The sequence below is a fragment of the Salminus brasiliensis genome, chromosome 18 (assembly GCF_030463535.1).
Source record: "Salminus brasiliensis chromosome 18, fSalBra1.hap2, whole genome shotgun sequence".
Taxonomy (NCBI): Eukaryota; Metazoa; Chordata; class Actinopteri; order Characiformes; family Bryconidae; genus Salminus; species Salminus brasiliensis.
In genome coordinates, this window is record NC_132895.1 from 18,157,520 (window position 1) to 18,179,103 (window position 21,584).

The 21,584-nt window shown below is 40.1% G+C and overlaps 1 protein-coding gene across 16 annotated transcripts in view; it reads left to right on the top strand.

Moving 5' to 3' along the window:
• nrxn2a (neurexin 2a) overlaps positions 1-21,584 on the top strand; it is a 394,188-nt gene that overhangs the window by 158,773 nt on the left and 213,831 nt on the right. For all 16 annotated transcript variants that reach the window (XM_072662789.1, XM_072662798.1, XM_072662800.1 and 13 more), the window contains 3 exons: positions 6,069-6,452; positions 10,956-11,159; positions 14,894-14,920. In XM_072662789.1, coding sequence (XP_072518890.1) covers positions 6,069-6,452; positions 10,956-11,159; positions 14,894-14,920 — 615 coding nt within the window. The remainder of the gene's footprint in view (positions 1-6,068; positions 6,453-10,955; positions 11,160-14,893; positions 14,921-21,584) is intronic.

The window sequence follows — 21,584 nt, forward strand, 5'->3', positions numbered from 1 at the left end:
ACTCTGGCTCCTGCACACCAGTTCAATTAACGGCTACACCGTTTAAGGTGCAATACAACAAAAATTTTATAAGACACTGGAGAGTAAGAAACCAACTTTAGCCTCATAAAAAGATACACTAAAAACACCTTACCACCAACATTTACCTAAATACTGACAGTGACCTTAATAGCTCCTGTGAATAACTGGTAAATGCCTATTTGTCCAGAATGTTCCTCCTTTGATGTCACTCGGGCGGCCCTAGTCTCACTAGTAACAAGACTCTGTGTTACATGTCTCTGTAGGGAGTCATTCTCACCCCCTTGAAGTCTAAGCCACATGGTGAGCAAAAGTGTGGGAAGGTGAATATACACCACTGCGTAAGTCCATAAAGGTGCTAGTGGAAATCAGCATGTGTGTCAATGACTTTTTTATTTTTTGTCTTATTATGAAACATTGAAACCAGGGCTAGACATTTATTAGTGCCTGGTACCCCAGGCCAGAACTTCATATTTTGGCCACTACAAATGTAGACCCTGTGGCCCAACTGGCAAGTTACTTGGATGTCCCTTAAACCAGTTGTTTAATTTCAATACATTCACAAATTTAACAGATTGGCCTGTTTGGCTGGACACAGAACTACTTTCTTCAAATCGTAATTTGTCAGAGCTCCGCAGTAGCTAATGTGATGGCGGATGACAGCTTCTTTCTGAAACCTAGCCTGCTGTGTGATCTGGGTTAGTAAAATATGGATTTATTGTCAGTGGTAGTGCTGCCAACAAAAAGCACTGAATACATCCAAAATAACATTTCAGAGTCAAGTGGAAGAAAGAATTTGTGTGAACTTTAGCAATTCTAATAACAAACATGCAAATAGAGCTGGGTCAGTAGAATCAGATGTTAAACATATTCAAACTGGTTGACTGTACTGGAAATATACACACACTATATTGCCAAAAGTATTCGCTCACCTGCCTTCGCACGCATATGAACTTGAATGACATCCCCATTCTTAGTCCTTAGGGTTTTATATGATGTCGGGCCACCCTTTGCAGCTATTACAGCTCTTCTGGGAAGGCTTTACATGATGTTTAGGAGTGTGTTTATGGGAACCTTTCAGAAGTGCATTTGTGAGGTCAAACACTGATGTTGGACAAGAAGGCCTGGCTCACAGTCTCTCTCGCTCTAAATTATCCCAAAAATGTTCTATGGGGTTGAGGTAAGGACAAGGCCGGTCAAGTTCTTCTACCACAAACTTGCTCATCCATGTTTTTATGGACCTTGCTTTGTGCACTGGAAATAAGGGGCCGACCAAAACTCCTATAAAACAACCCCACAGCATAATCCTCCCATCACCAAACTTTAGACTTGGTACAATGCAGTCAGAAAAGTACCATTCTCCTGGCAACCGCCAAAACCAGACTTATCCATTGCATTGCCAGACGGAGAAGCGTGATTCGTCACTCGAGAACATGTCTCCACTGCTCTAGAGTCCAGTGTCGGTGTGTATTACACCACTGCATCTGACGCTTTGCATTGTGCTTAGTGTTGTAAGGCTTGGATGCAGCTGCTCGGCCACTGTTCTTGAGCTAATCGGAAGGCCACATGAAGTTTGCAGGTCTGCAGTGATTGACCCTGCTCTGTCATTTTACGTGGCCTACCACTTTGTGGCTGAGCTGCTGTTGTTCCCAATCGCTTCCACTTTGTTATAATACCACTGACAGCTGACTGTGGAATATTTAGTAGCGAGGAAATTTCACAGCTGGACTTGTTGCACAGGTGGCATCCTATCACGGTACCACGCTGGAATTCACTGAGCTCCTGAGAGTGACCCATTCTTTCACAAATGTTTGTAGAAGCAGTCTGCATGCCTAGGTGCTTGCTTTTATACACCTGTGGCCATGGAATTGATTGAAACACCAGAATTCAATTATATGGATGGTAGAGTGAATACTTTTGGCAATGTAGTATGTATTCCTTTACACCTTTCCTGGGTTTAACTGGTATAATAAAGAGCAAAAATGTGGAGGACTCGCAGTAAGAGTCCTTTTGGTACTGGCAATATTTCTGTAATGTATTTCAACATAATACCACCAATGACTCATGAGCTCAATTTTACCAGCTCTATTTAGAATTTAGGAGCAGTTCTATAATTGCAGACTGTGGTTCATCTGTTTTTCTGCATACTTTGTTAACTTTCTTTCCTCCTTTTCTCCAATGATCAGGACCCCACAGAACCACCACAGATCAGGTAGTATTTGGGTTGTAGGCCATCCTCAGCACTGTGGTGGTGAAGTGTTAGTATGTATTGCACTGGTATTAATGGATCAGACACAGCAGTACTGCTGGAGTTTTTAAACACTATGTTCACTCTCTAATGCACGCTAATGAACACTCATACCTATTTGGTCCACCTTGTAGATATAAAGTCAGAGACAGAAGCTCATCTGTTTCTGCAGTTTGTGTTGGTCATCCTCTGTTTCTTTATTTGTGGTCAAAGGACGCAGCCCACAGGACGCTGTTGGCAGGATATTTGTGGTGTCACTAACAGGTGTTTAAAAACTCCAGCAGCACTGCTATGTTTGATCCACTTGTACCAGCGCAATACACATCATCACAAATGACCCACCACTCAAATAATACCTGCTCGGTCAGGGTCCTGTGGGATCTTGACCATTGAAGAACAGGGTTGATGGAGGCTAATAAAGTATGCAGAGAAACAGTAATATGTGTAATATTTTACTTTACCTTCACTGGGCTGTGATATATCCATGTAAACATTATTATGCTCTTGTAACATTATATTATACAAGATATTTGCCACTGATAGTCAATTGTCAGCATCAGCATTAAAAGGAGATTTCTTCACTATACTGAAGCCAACCATTTTGCAATGAATTTTGCTATTGTGTTTGCGCATTCCTTCATTTCAAAGCCTCGTGCTTGTAGTTATTATTTTTTTTTACACCAATACACCAATAATAGCTGATTATAACTGAGCCTTATTAATGAGTTGCTTCTTTTGAAGTGTGTATTGAAACCATGCCCCCACAATTAAGCAGTAAAAGTCGCAGATCCCGTCTTAACCTAAAGAATAATGTTATTAAACACTGTTGATTTTGTGATAATGATATCGCCAAATCACCCAGGCCTAGTGCTGAGCTGCTTGAGGCTGGCACTGTCCTTTTGAGCTCTATCTGCAGCCATTAGCATATCTCTGGGACCTGCTCTCTACCAGTAGAGCTCAGAGACTCTTATTCTCTATTAATCCATCCACTACTAAAACCTCTTCTCCTCCAGCAAGGTCTGCTACCTCAGATGTACGACGTAAGGGATTACAAACCCACAAAAGAGCCGGCAATCAGTGTGAATCACTTTCCTTTTCTCTTTACCTCGGCCATATGAATCGATTGTCTTTGTCAATCCGAGCTTATACTATGGGTAGCAGAGGCTCAGGAGTAAAGGTGTTAAGGTACCACACTAGAGAGTACAGGGTTTCTGGTTCAAAGTCCTGTGGGGGCTTGATAGCAAGTGATGCTGCTATACTGCTGGAGGGCTACAGCTACTGATGCCACTGCTTTATTTATGAACACAACCTTTGTGCCCTTCAGCACGAGGTTTAAACCCCAACGGCTCCAGGTTATTATGCTCATATTACTTACCACTCCTCATTATTATTTAAAGACAACTTCAGCCCTGCATGGGGAACAAATGCATCTCCTCTTTGTTTTCCATTTGCTGCCTCCAGGGGTTAAATTGGGCCAGGTCTCACCTTTGGTTTATGTAAATGGCAAGCGCAAGTGAGGTCCAGTACAATAATTGAATGAAAATATTAATAATTTTTAATGCAATCGTCGTGAAATCCATTAGACTAGTCAGTGTAATAAACCACACTGATAGACAAGCCTTAGACAGCTACACCCCACCACTCACCCCTCTCCTTGTAGCACTGCTTGACCAGGCATTTTGTTTTTGGCATGGTACGTTATACATAACTTTGTGACTCATCTTCCTCTTGTTCTGCCAATTTTCACAATCAAACAACTACATTTTCAGTCTTGTTTCATGCTGTTTCAAATTGTTACAGCAATTAGTTCATTATCCCTCAGCCTTTAAACAGGACATGTTTGTCTCATCACCCACCAGATATTTTGTGAAGTGAAAAAGTTGTACATCAACAACCCTATAAAATTCCTGAAGAAACATAATGAGACAGTGGAATTAAAAACATTAAAATTATGTCACACTTATTTGTCGTGTGTTTAGTATAAACACAGTCCTCTTTACATTGCGTGTCTCATTTAGAATTTGTTGTCATCCATGTTGTCAGCTAGCCCTGTACTGGCTAGTGTGAGCTTGTTTAAGGCCAGAAATGAATGCAGAAAATGTTAATGTTTGCAGATGTTTATTTTCATGGCATTTGGCTGAAGCTCTTATCCAGACTGACTTACAATTCAATTTACAGAGGTAGGTCAAGGAGCATTACAAGTTTTGCCCCAAGGACACCTATTGGTGTTGCATGGAATCAAGCTGTAGTCTGCTATAGGAAGTCTATACTACACCAACCCACCATACTACACTGTCTGCTACACCAACTGCCATGTCTAGCGTCTCTAGTGATTAGTAGAAAATGTAGATGAAACTTTACATTCAGAGATCTTGCGCCTCTATCTTTGTTGCAGCACTTTGAACTCACACAACCATGCGTGTTGTGTACCATTTATGTTTCTTTGCATAATGAGGTACACAATTATTTATAGGAGAGGTTTGGGTCTGCACTTCAGTGTGAACTGTTTGCTCTGACAAATGACAAAACTTTTGTATTTCAAATTGTAATAAAACACATCCTCTACTTACAAATGAAGGATTCATTAAAACCATTGAATCTGCACATTAGACTGAAGAGTGAGTCTTATAATAATTATTGAATTAAGATACGGTCATGCATACTTACTTATTGTAAGTCTAGACGTACAACAATGAGCGGTGACAACCGCACTTAAAGTTGCCTTTAAGTGCTTAACTATTAATTGTTAGTCCATGCTGGTGAAAAAAGATATATGTTTTATTATTTTGAAGATAATTATGTAATCTAATGAATCTAGTATTAAAAACTATTGGCCGTTGTTTGGGAAAAGATAATATATAGAAGATATAGAAGCTATTTATCTGCCCACGATTAAAATAAGAGTGATATTAAAAACGTTCTTAATGTTCTTAGTGATCCACTGAGCTTTGAGTTTGAGTCCATTTCATTTATTGAAGTGATCCACTTTTTATTTGCCCTTTAACACATTCATCAACAGGGGCAGGGATGTGAAGGGGAGAGGGTGTCAAGATGGTTACATTATTAGGAACACACACAGCAATCAAAACAGATGAATGCAAAATTCATATAATTTTCCCCAATTACTAACTGTCAAAGATTTTGCTTTGTTAAGTTTAGCAGTTGGGTATTCCATTCAGTTTATTTTGAAAACTGGAGATTCAGAATTTCGTAGCTGAGAATAGTTGGGAAATCCAAAGTTTTGTTTTTGGTAACTATAAAAACCTTCCATTAACATTTTTTGCTTAATGAAATAAAAGTGGCGAGAGTGCTATGCTTAGATAGTCATTTAGATAATACATCTACTGTAGAAATCAGATATGTCTGCTTCTGTGGTACATTCCCAGAATATATGCAAACATCGCAATAAATATATTTATCCATCCTTTTAGCGGATCTCTGTTCTCTTTTCCAGTGACCTGTTTTCAGCTTTGTAATTTACATAAATGCATGTGATTTGATAAACCACAACATAGGACTGCTGGGCCTGCCTAACGATATTCACTGTATTTTTTGCTGGCTGTAATTGCTACTTCCATGAGTACAGGTGTTTTAAGGTGTAATTTCAATCCTTATTGTTTTGCCAACTTGTTGTTACAAATCACATTGAAAGGCCATTCTTTGACCTAGCTAGCAAGATATAATTGTTAACATAAATTGACCATCGGCTAGTTTTAATAAAGTTTCTCTGGTATAAATGTTGAAAATGGCACATGGAGAGCTTCTGTTACCTTCTCAATCCTAATTTAACCCCTATCTGCAGGCTCTGTCTCAGTAAACGGCCGCAGCATGCCTTTCTCCACCAACGAGGGCAGTGAAGTCCTGGACCTGGATGGGGAGATGTACCTGGGGGGCCTGCCCGATGAAAACGAGGGCCTGCTGCTTCCCCCTGAGGTGTGGACGGCACCGCTGCGGCTGGGCTTTGTAGGCTGCGTGAGGGATCTGTTCGTAGATGGCCGCAGTAGGGACTTGCGGCGTCTGGCAGAGCTGCAGAGCGCAGCAGGGGTCAGCAGCTTCTGCACACGTGAAACCCACCGGCGCTGCAGCGCTGAGCCATGTGCACATGGAGGCCACTGCCGCGAGGGCTGGAACCGACACATCTGTGACTGCTCTGGCACCGGCTTCTTAGGGCCCAACTGCGAAACCGGTAAGCAGTTGGCCAAACAGGAGTCTTTGAGTTAAGGATAGAACTTTTGCAAATAGGCATTTTTCTACTGCCCTCATCATATCGTAATGTTGTAAAACTGTTTCATCATCAAATCATAACTTTATTGATTGCATTGGGGTTACCATTATGAACAGTTTTAGGTAAAAAGGATTAGGTATCTAACAGAATACAATGCTGATCTGTGCTGTGCTGATCAGTTATTTATCTCAGTGTTACTGAGCTCTACTAAAGCCTGAGTAGACTGATAAATCACTGTGCTGATCAGTTATTTATCTCAGTGTTACTGAGCTCTACTAAAGCCTGAGTAGACTGATAAATCGCTGTGCTGATCAGTTATTTATCTCAGTGTTACTAAGCTCTACTAAAGCCTGAGTAGACTGATAAATCACTCTGCTGATCAGTTATCTGTGTTACTGAGCTCTACTAAAGCATGAGTAGACTGATAAATCACTCTGCTGATCAGTTATTTATCTCAGTGTTACTAAGCTCTACTAAAGCCTGAGTAGACTGATAAATCAATGTGCTGATCAGTTATTTATCTCAGTGTTACTAAGCTCTACTAAAGCATGAGTAGACTGATAAATCACTGTGCTGATCAGTTATTTATCTCAGTGTTACTAAGCTCTACTAAAGCATGAGTAGACTGATAAATCACTGTGCTGATCAGTTATTTATCTCAGTGTTACTGAGCTCTACTAAAGCCTGAGTAGACTGATAAATCACTGTGCTGATCAGTTATTTATCTCAGTGTTACTGAGCTCTACTAAAGCATGAGTAGACTGATAAATCACTGTGCTGATCAGTTATTTATCTCAGTGTTACTAAGCTCTACTAAAGTCTGAGTAGACTGATAAATCGCTGTGCTGATCAGTTATTTTTCTCAGTGTTACTGTTCTATTCCGCTCTTTCTATGAATGATAGCATTGAAGATCCTTAGTAGTGCACGATAAGTTTAGCCTCATTGTTGTAGTGGATTTAAAATTCAGGAGGCTTGTGATAAATCCAAACACTAAGTATAGTTTCCTCAAGGGTCCACTGGCAGCGGTGCAAGAGTTTCATTTAAGCAATAAGCACATTTTTCATGAAACAAGAACAGTGTGAATTAAGTAAAAATTAGCAGCTTAACAAGTCGTGTTTTATGAAGTGCATTTTAAGTGTATTCAGTGTACATTACTTTTTATGGATTGTCACTGAATACATTATTGGATACATTTAACACAATGTTTAGTATTCAGCCATTACTTCACTACTCTACACATGAACAATGCATGCCACTGTAATGCAAAAATTTCATCACCAAAATTTGTTATTATGAATAGTTGAGTAGAAGACTGATCTCCAAAAGGCAGAAAAGGATGAAAAATCATTGTCCTTCACGTGTATTGTTTAGCATTATCTAGCATTAGCTAGAACATGCATTAGAAGCTAGAATAAGCCTTAACTAAGCAGCAAATGCAGCATGCCTTAAGGCAGTCACAATTAAATTTTATTTTGCACCGTAAGTCTTTTATCTCTATCAGATAAAAATCATCAGTGATCTAGACCTATAAACATTAGCAATATTGTCTCATAAAAATCCTATGTTCAAAGATTATATCTTAAAATGCCTGCACTAACTAACTTCCAAAATGCAGCGTCTGATAAAAAAATATTAAAGGCTATTTAAAACAATATTAGTATGTGATGGAAGTCCAGACTGGAGTGAGGGGCTTCAAGATTTGGGGCATCATAAACCCTGCTGTCTGTGATCCGTGCAGAAATGAGTAATGCCACGCTGCTCCGCTGTTTGTGGCGCGTTGGTGAATCACACTGGCTCACGGTAATGGAATCCTATTCACAGTGACTCAAATTCACCGATCCCTTTGTTCGTTTTATTTATTTATTTATTTATGTTTTTGTGCACAGGCATTTCTAACTCACTCCTGCCCTCTGGTGTCTTTCGATGGAAGCTTAGTTTGACTCTAGTGTCCACTATTAAGATGCGAGACAAGATTATTGCTATTCAGAATGACCAGAATAGGATTACATCCTGCTCAGAAAATCAGTTCTTTCAATGAGAGGCTAGTTTTGGATGCTATTACACTGTGGGATTATGTGATGTTGAATAAGAATGTGCTAATAATAAAAAGTATCCAAGTAACCCAGTTCTTGCTTGAAAAATAATATTGACAAGCATTTTTTAATTCACCAGAACATTCTCCTTCTCTAATAATCCCATCCCTTCAAAAAGCGCCTTGTAGCACTTTGTAAATTCAAATTGGCTGCTTTACCTCATTCGCTGGTGCTGCTTTGTGAAAGTTGCAGCATTTTGGATGAGCACAGCAGACCCTATTAAATTTACTTGAGTGTGTGTGTCTATTTGGGATCAATAGATTTGCCTCTCAGTTGTGTTCTTCCTGCCACTGTTAAAATTTAGTTCAATACTGATCACAGGTAGAGATGGCACAGTACAACCCTTTTATTCTCTGATGTATTTTACAGTACATTTACAACAGATTACTTGCTAGCAGATACACTATATGGTCTAAAATATATGGACACCCCATCTAATGACTAAATCTGTTTTAGCCACCCTTGATCAAAATTTCTGTTACTGTAAAAATATATTTGGTATAAATTTAAGGATGAGTTTTTAAATAGAAATATTACTTTTAATACTCATCTTTTAGAGCAGTTTAAAAGAACAATGGGAGAAGGCCTGATGCAAACACTTGGACACCCTATGTGGTCAGCAATGGGGGGGCTACCCATTCTTCCTTGAAGATGGCATCTAGTTCTGTGATTTTCCTGGGCTGTTTTGCATGCACTGCTCTTTTGAGGTCTTTCCACAGATTTCCAACAATATTTATGTTGGGGGACTTGGGGGAGCGCCATTGCAAAACCTTGCCTAGACCACAAAGGGTCCATGTTAGGATCATTATCCTGTTCTAGAAGCTATGATGAATTTGCTGGTATTTAAGTGAACCCCCTCTTTCCTTCTACCAGAGAAATGTTCCTTGTGCCCCTGGCTGCAACACAAGCCCAAAGCTGGTTCCGAAACAGCTTCTTCCCCCAGGCTAATTCCATTGCCCATATTTATACCTTACCTCAATCATTACTACTGTGGAACTCTGTAGACAGACCCCATCACAACTTCACCCATGTAAACATACTCGGCATCCTGCACTTTACCACCTGGACCTGTACTCACAGCCCAGTCACACTGCACACCACTAAGACTCTTTCAAGTGGCTATAAGAGCCTTATAGCAATGTTTAACATCTGTACATTCATAACTTATATTAACAGCTTGTATTTTTAAACAGTACAATATTGTATATAGAGTGTGTGAAAATGTGTATATTTCCATATTTCCAAATGTGTATATATCTGTATTCTACTTATTATATTTGACCTTTTATATCTGTGTTTTCCTGCAAGAGAAAAGCACCTAGTTTTCTTTTTAACTCACCTTTACACCTGTGTTCATGTGACGTGACAATAAACCTGATTTTGAATTGAAGCATGATGATCTTTCCCCTTGCTTTGGAATTGGAATGAAATTCTGCACTCTTTTGTTTTTCTTTTGTTTCCGAACATTCCTTTGCTCGTTGCGGCCATGAAGTTCAATTTCGGCCACAGCTCTTGTTTTCCAAAAATGCATCAGTTTAGTTGTTCCTTTGAAAACTACTGGATTTTGTGGTGAGGTTTTCTTTTTATGACTCTTCCATGAAAGTCGAATTTGTGCAGGCACCGCTGTACAGTAGAAGAGTGCACCACCGCGCTAGAAATTGTCCTGAAGCACTTTTGCAGCTCGAACAATGATTTGATTTGCCGTTCTAGCAATACAGGCAATTCTCCCAGAACATTTTCTTGGTCTTCTTTGTCTTTACCTTGAACTCCACCATTCTTGTTAATAGCATTTCATAATTGTATAACAAACTGAGGACATGGCTGCCTGAAAACTGTTTGCTATCTTCTTATAGACTTCTCCCGCTTTGTGGACATTCATTGCTTAAATTGCTTAGAGGAGCCAGTGGCTGCTGATTGTTAGCACATGTTTTGAGGTTCTTTAATATGTGCATCACCTGGACTTTCCTAATGTTGCTTATGAAAATTTCATAGCCCTAATAAGGTAATTAAGGTCTAAGAGCTTAGATTTGTTGGGTGCTCAACCCTTTGCATAGTTTCTTATTTGAGCATGTCACAGCTACCTCATGATTGGCTGATTAGATTAGATTAGAATTGCATAAGTGAGCTGGTGTACAGGTCTTCCTAATAAAGTGCTTGGTTAGTCATGTGATCCTCTTACATGGCAACATTATAGACAAATCAATCTGCAGGTTATGCAAATTGAATGGGATTTTAGCAAACATGTTGTAGAGCTCAGCCAACCTAGCAACAATTGCTATGAACAAATGCCCCAAAGCTTTTCTGAACATGAAACTAAAACTAAGGTGGTTTCTGTTGACCCTCTCTCCTCTCCTCCTCCTTGTTGTTCAGAGTCGACGGTGCTGAGCTATGATGGCAGCATGTTCATGAAGGTGCTCATGCCTCGTGCCATGCACACAGAGGCGGAGGACGTCTCATTACGCTTCATGTCCCAGAGGGCCTATGGCCTGCTCATGGCCACCACCTCCTCAGAGTCCGCCGACACCCTGCGCCTGGAGCTAGACGGGGGAAGAGTTAAACTCACCGTCAACCTAGGTAACCTTTGACCTTTAATAATGGCTCTGTGTGGTCTCTGGGTGCTTTCCCAGGGCAGTAACAGTGCTGAGACATGAGTCAGTAGAGGTCACTGTTTGCTAACGGTGGCCACTGGGAAATGGGTTCCTGTGGTTTCCAGAATTCATTTCATCCTTTGGAACATCTCTTCTCTGCTCTTCTTCTCTTCTCTTCTCTTCTCTGCTCTTCTTCTCTTCTCTTCTCTTCTCTTCTCTTCTCTGCTCTTCTTCTCTTCTCTTCTCTTCTCTTCTCTTCTCTTCTCTGCTCTTCTTCTCTTCTCTTCTCTTCTCTTCTCTGTGCTTTTTTCCCTCTTCTTTTCTGCTCTTCTTATCTGCTCTTCTCTGCGCTTATTGGCTCTTCTCTTCTGCCCTGCTCTTCTGTTCTCTGCCCTTCTATTCTCTTCTTTTCGCTGCTCTTCTCTTCTCTGCTGTACTCTGCTCTTCTCTTCTGCCCTGCTCTTCTCTTCTCAGCTCTTCTCTGTGCTTTGTTCCCCTCTTCTTTTCTGCTCTTCTTCTCTGCTCTTCTCTCTTTTCCCTTATCTTCTCTGCTGTACTCTGCTCTTCTCTTCTGCCCTGCTCTCCTGTTTTCTGCTCTTTCTCTTTCATGCTCTTCTCTGTGCTCCCACCTCCCCCTTCTCTTCTTCTCTCTTCTCTTCTATCTTCCTTTTCTTTCTATCTTTGCAGCCTTCAATGGCTACCATGTCTGCAGCTCTGGAGCAGACAACCAAAGAGACCAGCTCACTTTTGGATTTAGAGTACTGGATAATAAGACTTTGAACTGTAAAATCCAATGGTGTTATTATAAGCTCCCCATTGTCCCCAGAGCTGTGGCCGATGCTCTGCCTGCAGTCTGTGGCTGTATACGCGCTGGAGTGTATGGAGCTGTAGTTCAGCAGTGCTGAGAGCAGAGCCTTCCTATCCACTCTGCTAAAAGCTCAGGGAAAATGACCACATTTTCATGCACATTCCACTCTTGCATAAATAGCATTCATAAACATCTTATTCTCGGTAGCATATCTCGGTTAAGCCCTCCTTCCAATTGCCCAAAAAACGGAATAAGATAGATTGCATATGCCTCTAATAGCCCAAAAATGGAAAGCATGAAAACATCTTAGAACATTTGATGCGGTTCAAGTACGCACATATTTTTGAAGTGCGATGGAGATTGAAGCATAAGCGGCATACATTCGTCAGCCTACGGCAGCAAATTGAGATGCCCCAATTAGTGGCTTTCTGCTCCATTTCATATAGACTTGCCACTCTTGTCTGCCCGCCAACATAGTGATTAGAAAGATTGTTCGAAGGAAAAGAAAGGAATATTGCATTAGCTGAATGTAATATTTTTTCCACTCTCCTTCAATTTCTCTCCTGTCCAAAATACGGCTAAAGCATGCAATCCTGTTCAGTATGCTTATGATAATAAGCAGAGACTTACCACCTTAGAGCTAACCATGTAGACGGGAATAATAAGGACTTACATGGCGCATATTCATAAAAGGTTCTTATCCAGAGACAGAATCATGATTGGGAAGGCAATAGTGTGGTCTGATGTGAATGTGGTCAGTGCAGCTGCTCAGTGATGCTGGTCCCTGGTTGTCTGTGCTCACTCTTCTGTAGCGGTTGACAACTGGAGAGCTCACCACAGCCAAAAGTGCTTTCACTATTTAGATCAGTCTTCCTCATTATTCATTATTACTTCACAAAATGACCAAAACAAAACAATAAAAAAGCCACCTAAGAGCGTATTTGGTATTTCTGTGGGGTGTGTGACAGCCCCTAGCTCTGTCTAATGACCGGGTAATGACGTACTACATTTCTAGCTTTTTTTTTCCATACCTTTTTTGCACTTGCTGGCATTAGCTCATTTCCTGCCCTCAAGTGTTTTCAGTAGCCAGTTTAAAGAGAGGAAGGTTTATGTATGAGAAGAACTGTGTCTCTGTTTCTCAGGCTACTAAACAGAATGGAGTAAATTACTTCTATTGAATTTGTGGCAAAAAAAAGCACCCGTATCCTTGTGCATCTCAGTGTCTCTGAGAACGAGAGGGAGATTGGTTAGTTAATTCAGTGTTCTTGCACTTGGCTGTTGGTGCAGACTGCCCTTTCCTTCCCCTTTATTGACTCCATCCACTCCAGAAGACTCAGAAAGGGCAGAGTGATTTCCTCTCCATGTACGTTCTACAGGTCGGCTGGGTCTGTATGTATCAAGCTTTTCTAAAGGAGACTGCTGATGCACTTTTAAATCTCATTTATTAGCATTATATTGGAGATATTGATATGAAACACTGATTGTAGACTTTGATTCTACTATAGTTCTTTAGTAACTGATTCAGTGTCTTCTGAATCTCACAATTTGATTTAATTCAATTTGTCTATTGTGATAAATGTTTTGAATAACACTTAATATGTTAATGAATAGGGGCATCCCAATCTGATCCAGTGGATCAGGTCTGGTCCAGGCATGTTTTAATGGGTTGATTATTCCCAGCTGTCCGCAGTATAATGATGTTCTCAGAAGGTAAATAAAAGAGTTTCGATTCTGCAAAATTACTTTATAATTCTATTGCTGAAATGCTATGTTTTACCAGCAGGTAAAAAAAATTCAGAGAGCATTCAGAACTGAATGGAGGCTAATGCTAATGCTTATCGACACACATTATAGAAAACCAAATCAGAAAACCCCTTCACTGAATGGTCAGGGAGGAGAGTCAGACTGGATTATAGGATATTAAACACACTATCAAAGAGTGCTTTTAAGAAAAGTCTCTACTAAACAAAATTAATCAGTCCATTATAGAAACTGCTACTAAAAATAGTTTTTGCTTAAAGCTTTTACTTCAGTATCAATTTGCAGCACAACTTATCTAAACCGTGTGGCTGTATTGTTTTTACAAACACAAATATCAGATCGGTACCGGCAGATAAATATGGAAGATTGAGGGGACTTTGGGGTGAATACTGGAGAGAAAGCTATTTTATTATTTTTTTTTGGCTTGTTTCTGTTGGCTGGTAAAGGGAAGCCACATAGCTAATGTTGTTCCCTGTATATCACACTGTCCAAATGAACACTTCAATGGCTCTTCATATACAATGGAATCCTCTTTAGTGGGTTTTAAAAAATGTCAGTTTCGGTTTAACACCACGTCATGAGTACTATACACAGGTCTGTTTGGCTTAGGGTGTAGCAGTGAGGATTGGTTGAGCACTGCAGGTTGTATGAGAACACTGATGAACTGAAGCGTGAAATATATTGAATTGTGAATTGTATCATGCAGTGTTGCGCCACAGAATACCGAATAACATGACAACATATTAAACGCTAGTTTCAGGCATGAATGCCCCTTTAGCTCTGCTTTAAATAATAATAATAATAATAATAATAATAATAACAGCCTAACAATAAAAATAAAGTGTGCATCACATCTCTACTCTAAGAATGCCTTTTGTGAGAAGTTTGATTCATTGGACTCATTCCTAAATTGGGGACGATGAACTGGCCTTTCTGAGCTCTTGTGTGTGGGGATGGGGAAATGTGTGAAAGGGGCAGGTTTGACTCTCAGCTTGTCCCCGGATGGTGTGCTTCATGCAATGCTGTTTGATTGTCTGCAGATTATACCTTGAAGGATGTTCTTTAAAAAAAAAAAAAAAAAAAAAACCTTTAATTTCTTTTTCTTTTCTTTTTTTTTTAAATCTCACCATCTCACTCTCTCTCTCCACCAGATTGTATCGGGATAGACTGTAATCTTAGTAAGTGCTTTCTTTATTCATACACAAAATGTTTCTTCTTTTAACAAAAACTGTCTGTACCATTGAATCCAAAACCATTCTATTTCAGGTCACTCACATCTTTCTCTCTCTCGCTTTCTTCTCTGTTAACCCTGATTCCCATCCGACTGTGTTCCCTCTTTGCATCCCTCTCCCTCTCTCCTCCCTCCCTCTCTGACTCTCAAACTCTATCGCTTTTGTTCCGCAAAACACCCCAAATTGCTGCAGTGTTTCAAATTAAGCATAACCACCCATTTAATGCTTCTTTTTATAGCAGCATGAGTTCCTCACAGTTTTTCGAACACTGAGTTGGTATATGATCCCCTGAGCCTCAGCTCAGTGAGGAGGAGATTTGGGGCAGTGGTGGCTCAGCGGTTAGAGCGCCGGGATATTGATAACAGGGTTGTGGGTTCGATTCCCGGGCTCGGCAAGCTGCCACTGTTGGGCCCTTGAGCAAGGCCCTTTACCCTCTCTGCTCCCCGGGCGCTGGAGTTGGCTGCCCACCGCTCTGGGTGTGTGTGTGTACTCACTGCCCCTAACACATGTGTGTGTGTGAGTGTGTGTTCACTACCAGATGGGTTAAATGCGGAGGACACATTTCGCACATATTTTTCGACAAATACGTGCACCTTTACTACAGAGACAGAATCTAACTGTAGTACTGTGCTTTAGGCATGTGCTCAAATAAAGCTGGCATTTATAAGCGCTGTCGGATGCAGAAAGCAGGTAAGTAGAGAAAGTAGAGAAAGTTTAATTGTACGAGTGTATTTGGGTTCTAATATGGGTTCTAATGTATGTGTGGACACTCCCACATGGTCATATTTGACATGTCTTATTCACCATGTTTGTTGAGAGCATATTTACAGTGTAGTGTGGTCTATAAATACCCAGACAGCAGACACAAGTCGTAGTTGGAAGAAAATTTGATCTCGTCATTTCAGAGGAAAGATACAAGATGCAGGGGTCTGCACCTGAACCGTACTCACAAGTTTAAGCCCGTCCTGAATAGACCCGACTGGTACTGCTACCATACTGAGAGCATGAAACAGAGAGAACGCGTGAGGGAAGAGGGAAGGCGCAAGAAAAACAACGAGGGAGAGTATGTGAGACGAAAAACATGCAAGAGTGCTTGAAATGCAGTCACAGTACCTTACATAAAAACAAATCCACTACATAAAAGACACTCAGAGTCAGGTTGGGTAGCAGACCTCTAGGTCATAGACCTCTTGTTTACATCTGTAAAGACTGGTCGCACCATTTTTCTTTACAGATGGAGACAGATGGATTAGTTAGGCTCACTAACTATTACCAGCTTTTACTAGTTGCTAGGTACTAGCTACTACTAGAGCTTACTAGTAAGACGTTGGACAGTCTGAGTTCTTGTGGAATAGTTCATATACTCTCCCAAGTTAATAATTAGTTTTCTATTACACTGAGGCGCTAGGTGCTACCATGTTGCATGTCATGTCTTTTTCAAACAGCTGGTAGTGCAATAACACAGGAGAGCTGAACACAATCTGAGCAGAATGCTAACTGTCCAGTTCTAAGGTCCAGTTAAGTACTGGGGGAATTAATTATGCAGTCTTGGATGCCTGGCCATGGATGGCTACGACATTAGAACTACGGATTAGAACTGGCAGTCTCCCAATGCTGTCTTTTTAACATGAAGACGAAAGTCTTTCTTCATGAGATATGCTTAACATGCACCAGTGCTAAGGCTGAAAAATCAGGATAGATCAACCAGAGACAAGGCCACAACTTTAAATGGGCCAGAATCAGTTGTCTGACATATTGTAAAAAATGCACTAGTCGGCCTGGCAGACTATGCCTGGTGAATAGATCAAATACGCTATCCAGTTTGTAGGCTCGGACATGTCAAAGCAGCCTGAGTTGGGAAGATGCAAACCATGTGTAAGCCTCAAGAACAGAAATGCCAGGCTACAGTGTGCTGAAATGTACTCAGAAGGCCTGTAGAGCTAAAAAAAAAAAAAAAAAAAAAAAAAAAAAACCAGTGTATGCTGCGATGTATACTTACCAAAAATGTACAGAAATATACCATATACCATTTAAACAGCAACCAATCTTATCTGTAAAACATGGTGAAATGGGTCATACACAGCTGCTGGCCTTTACTGATGTCTTTGTTGATGACGTGGCTGGTGATGACAGGAGCTGGAATGGATATTGAATGAACAGAAGCATGTTAACCACTCATTAACAACAAGATGCCTCAAAGCTCTTCACCTTGCAGCAGAACAATGATCTGAATCTCACTACAAAAGCACCTATGGAGTTTTTCAGGGCCTGAAAGCAGAATGTTATTGATGTGCCAGAGAGTTGATCACATAGCATTTAACTTTCTTAAAGCAAAAAATACCTGGAAAGAGCAAGAGCTTGACAGTGCATCACCAGGGAAGTGTCCCAGCATCTGGTGAGCTATAAATTGGTTGTTAGCTTTAGTTAATGGGTCCATTATATGTCCAAAAGTATCTAGATACCTCAGACACATCAGATTAGGTGCACCCAGGTTGCACTGCATTGCCCATGGAATAGGACACTGTAGAGCATGACAAATGTGTTTCCTAGAAGGGTATTAAGCAGCATTGGGCTCTGGAGTAGTGGAACACTGTTCTGTGGAGAGATGAAGCTCCATCCAATACCTTTGGGATGACTTGGAGTGCCATTTGTGATCCAGAGCTAATCATCCAACATCAGTACCTGACCTCACCAGTGCTCTTGCGGCTGACAGAAATCATGTCCTCACAGCAGTGTTTCAACCACTAGTATAAAGCCTTGTCTTCAGAAGAGTAGAGACTGTGAAGGGGGATTTCGGAGGAAATGTTGATTACTGTGTGTTAAAACTGTTGGACATATAATGTATTTGTGCCTCTTTAAAAATTTTAAATGTGAAGCAAAACTATCAAAATTGTGCTCACTTGCTGGGTATCTATGGACTGCACTGCACAAGTTTACTACACAAACACATACGCAAATATATTTGACAGGAGTGTGTCAAAAGTCTTACACACCTCTGCTTGGCTGTAATGTAAGCAGAGGGGTTTACAATAGTATTACCTACTATTATGTGCTGTTACTGTTATACTGTAATTATATACAGCTTTATAAGAACCACTATTTGACAGTCTGAATCATTGTGTACTTTAGTTTAAACTATTTTATAAGCAAATATTATTTAATTGCAAGACAAGGGAAATTTAAAAATACAGTACTAGGAAAATGGAGTACCAGCACTCTTATATATCCTGCATTTGTAATGTTCAGTGTATGTAGCCAAGCCTAATGCCCGCAATCCGCAATGGTCTTTTTCTCTTGTCTTTTGAAAGGTAAATCAATGAAAGTAGATAAAAACAAATGATTGATGATGCTACTTTTTTGTTGTACATAATTCTACTTTTACGTACAATATAAGCAGAGGCATTTTTATATTCAGCCATGTCTAAAATAGTCCTATACCATAAGACCATACATTAAAGATCCTGCTGCAAACCACCAGATGGCAACATTCACCACTGTTGTTTTCTCAGACCAGTCTGAAATAAGGGCTCTCTGCTTTACTGAAGAATGAGACTATCTTCAAGCTGATTGAATAGATGAATCTGATTTTTGTGTTAAAATGTTGATGAAAGGCAGAAACAGTATTTGTGAAAAGGAGGAAAGATCCTTTCTGGATCACTAAAAAATATGCAGCATGTGTGGTGACACCCTGCTTAAAGCTTTTAACACAGGGACAGTAGGTTAAAAAAAGGTCCGCATGGAGAGCGGCTGATCTTCGGCTCATGTGGATTGAGTATTCCCCCCGACACTCCCACCGGTTTGTCATTGGGTGTGACAAGCATATTTAGACTGATGGAAGTTTTAATGACAGTAAAATGTTAATTGACTTTTAAATAGATAGAAATCACCGGTAGTTAAAGTAAATTATACTAAATTAGAGCCCTCTGCCATCTGGTAGAAGTCCCTTTTTTGACCTCACCATGTTGTGCATTTTAAACAGCCTAGCGCTGACTTTGTGCGCTCAAACCAGGAAAAGTAATTTCATCGAAATTTAACTGCAGATGACACTGCCTCCTGAGAGGTTTGCATTATGCAGTTGTCTGGCTGAAATTACACCAAATTTAAAAGCTTTGTCTACTGCACCTGCAAAAAAATCAACACTTACATTAAGGTTGCATAAGGAATGAGCAATTATGTTACATAGTGGGCTTTGAATATAACAGTGGCCTCCTCCTGGAAATCAATCTAAAAAAAACTCACCTATTTCAGCTGATAATTACCCTGAAAAAACACTGATTTGTTGGAGCTGGTATCACCGATATGAAGGAAAGAACAGTATATGTTCAGGTTGAGTTTTAAGTGACACTTCAGTGATTTCATGTAATTGCAGTAGATTATCTTGCTTATAATTTAAAATGCAAACTTAAAAAATGCCATAGAATGCATTTATTTAGTGTTTGAGGTTTACAAAAGTTAGTATATGGTGAAAAATACAGCATTATACATCTGTTTAAAACATTTCAGCCCTTAATTAAACAGACATTTCCTTTTATGGAGGGCTTTTGGGTTAATAATGGTAAATAATGAGCTCTACTCTAATTGGCTGCTGGGAGCCATGCAGCATATCCTAGCACAACTTTTATGTTTTATATATATATATAGTTTTTTGAAAAAGGACACAACAGTGTTTGAAATTCATGGTATTTCACTTCCAAGTACAGAACTTTGATTATTCAACCATTCCAGGGTAAATACAGTTCCATTCTAGGGCACCTTTTAAAGTTAAGGGATTTAATAGTTAAATAGGCACCACCATTGGACCATAGCTAGATAATTATTGGGTGCTGCACAGCATGGAACCCAACATGACAGTGGCTTGGCATTATTGTATGTCGCACTGGTACTGGCCCGGAGTGTATGAGGCACAGCAGTATCAGGGTTTCTGGGTTTTTTTCTTCTGTCTTCTCTGCTGGGTTACGATTTGCCCAACCAAATAAACAACAGGGGTGCTGTGATCAGAAACTCACCACTGATAAATGGCCAGAGAATGACTAACACATGGATAACATAGATCATGTCTTTTAACATTTAGGTTAACTAAATGATGTCTGCTGGCTTAAGGTTAACTAAATGATGTATTCTTTCAAGGTAAATCTTTTACTCAGTAGTCTTTTAAATATGTTTAAGTCCAGACAATGTGAGGACCTAGGACTGGAACTTGTATTCTACACCTACATTGCTAAACAGGTCACCAGTGATACAGTACTGACATCTAGAAGTCTGAACACTTTGGAGGAAAGTTCGAGCTTGAATATTTGGGGATCTGCCCTGGGAACACAGAGTTTCTTGAAACAGGCTAGAGCTCGATGTGCAGGCCACTGCCCTCATATTTTTGGCTCTGATGTTTTAACTGGCCATGACTTATTTACTTCTCTGGTTTTCTTTTATTATGTACACTGTAACAACACTGCCTGTATGTCTGAAGTGTATTGCACAAATAAGTAAGCCATAGTCATAGTATTAACAGTCTGGTTCCTAAATATTTGGACAGTTACTTGTTTCTTGTAATTTAGCACTTGAAATTAAGTAGCAAAGATATGAATATAATGTGGACGTTAAGCTTTAATTCAAAGGGTTTAACACAAATATTGCATTTAAACTGTTTTGTGAGATGTGGCCTATTCCATTGTTGTTTAATGACAAGTTATGGAGATAGTCTACTTCAAGATGCAAACCCCAGTTCTGGAACAAGATTCTTTGGACAGATGAAACCAATATTAACTGTTATCTCATGAGCATGTATGGCTGCAGATAGAACCCTTATGGTATGACCACAAAATCAACTCAGAAGCTTCCTAACACAGGTAACCTGAGCGTTCACGGCCACCTGTCCCATAAGAATTTTTTTTTACATCCTGGAGACGACACTGAAGACCCACAACTAAGCAGCAACTGAATGTGGCTGCTGCAAATGCCTGACTAAGCATCTCAAGAAAGGAAACTCAGCATTTGGTGATGTCCATGGGTTCCTGAATCTTTAGAATCGAAGCTGAAGTATACACCTCCGTCACATTTTGATGACTCGTTTACATTTAACTCTTAGATGTCTTTTGCATATTTTTATTTTTACATTTAACAATCAACACTAGTTGAAAAAAGATGACATGTACATTCTCTTGAGATTAAATTGGGGCGGGTAGAAGCTTAGATTTAATTAGCAGTGTGCCAGAAGGTGTGAGAATGTCAGCGCCCCTCCTTTCTGCTTCCTGCGCTCATCTTCGAGAGGAACTGAGAGAAGTGCTGCTAATTAGGGCAAGCATATGACAAACACACCCCGATATGCTGGATCTAATGAATATCTATCAAACATTGCCAAGCATTGCTTCTTACTTTCAGGTTTTTGATGGAATCCACACTAGGGCTGCCACACGCCTCGCTTTTTTGCAATAAGTAGAAGTGAGCAGTGTGTGAGTTTATGTGTACGCATCCCCTCTCTAAAAGCACATTGGTGGTGGATCTGGTGGTACAGTGGGAGGCATGTCATTTGACTGGCCGGTCTCTTGTGACCTTGGTGGGGTAGATTGCATTTGAGGGCCAATTGATGTCAGAAAGCATAGTCGGCGTCCAGCAA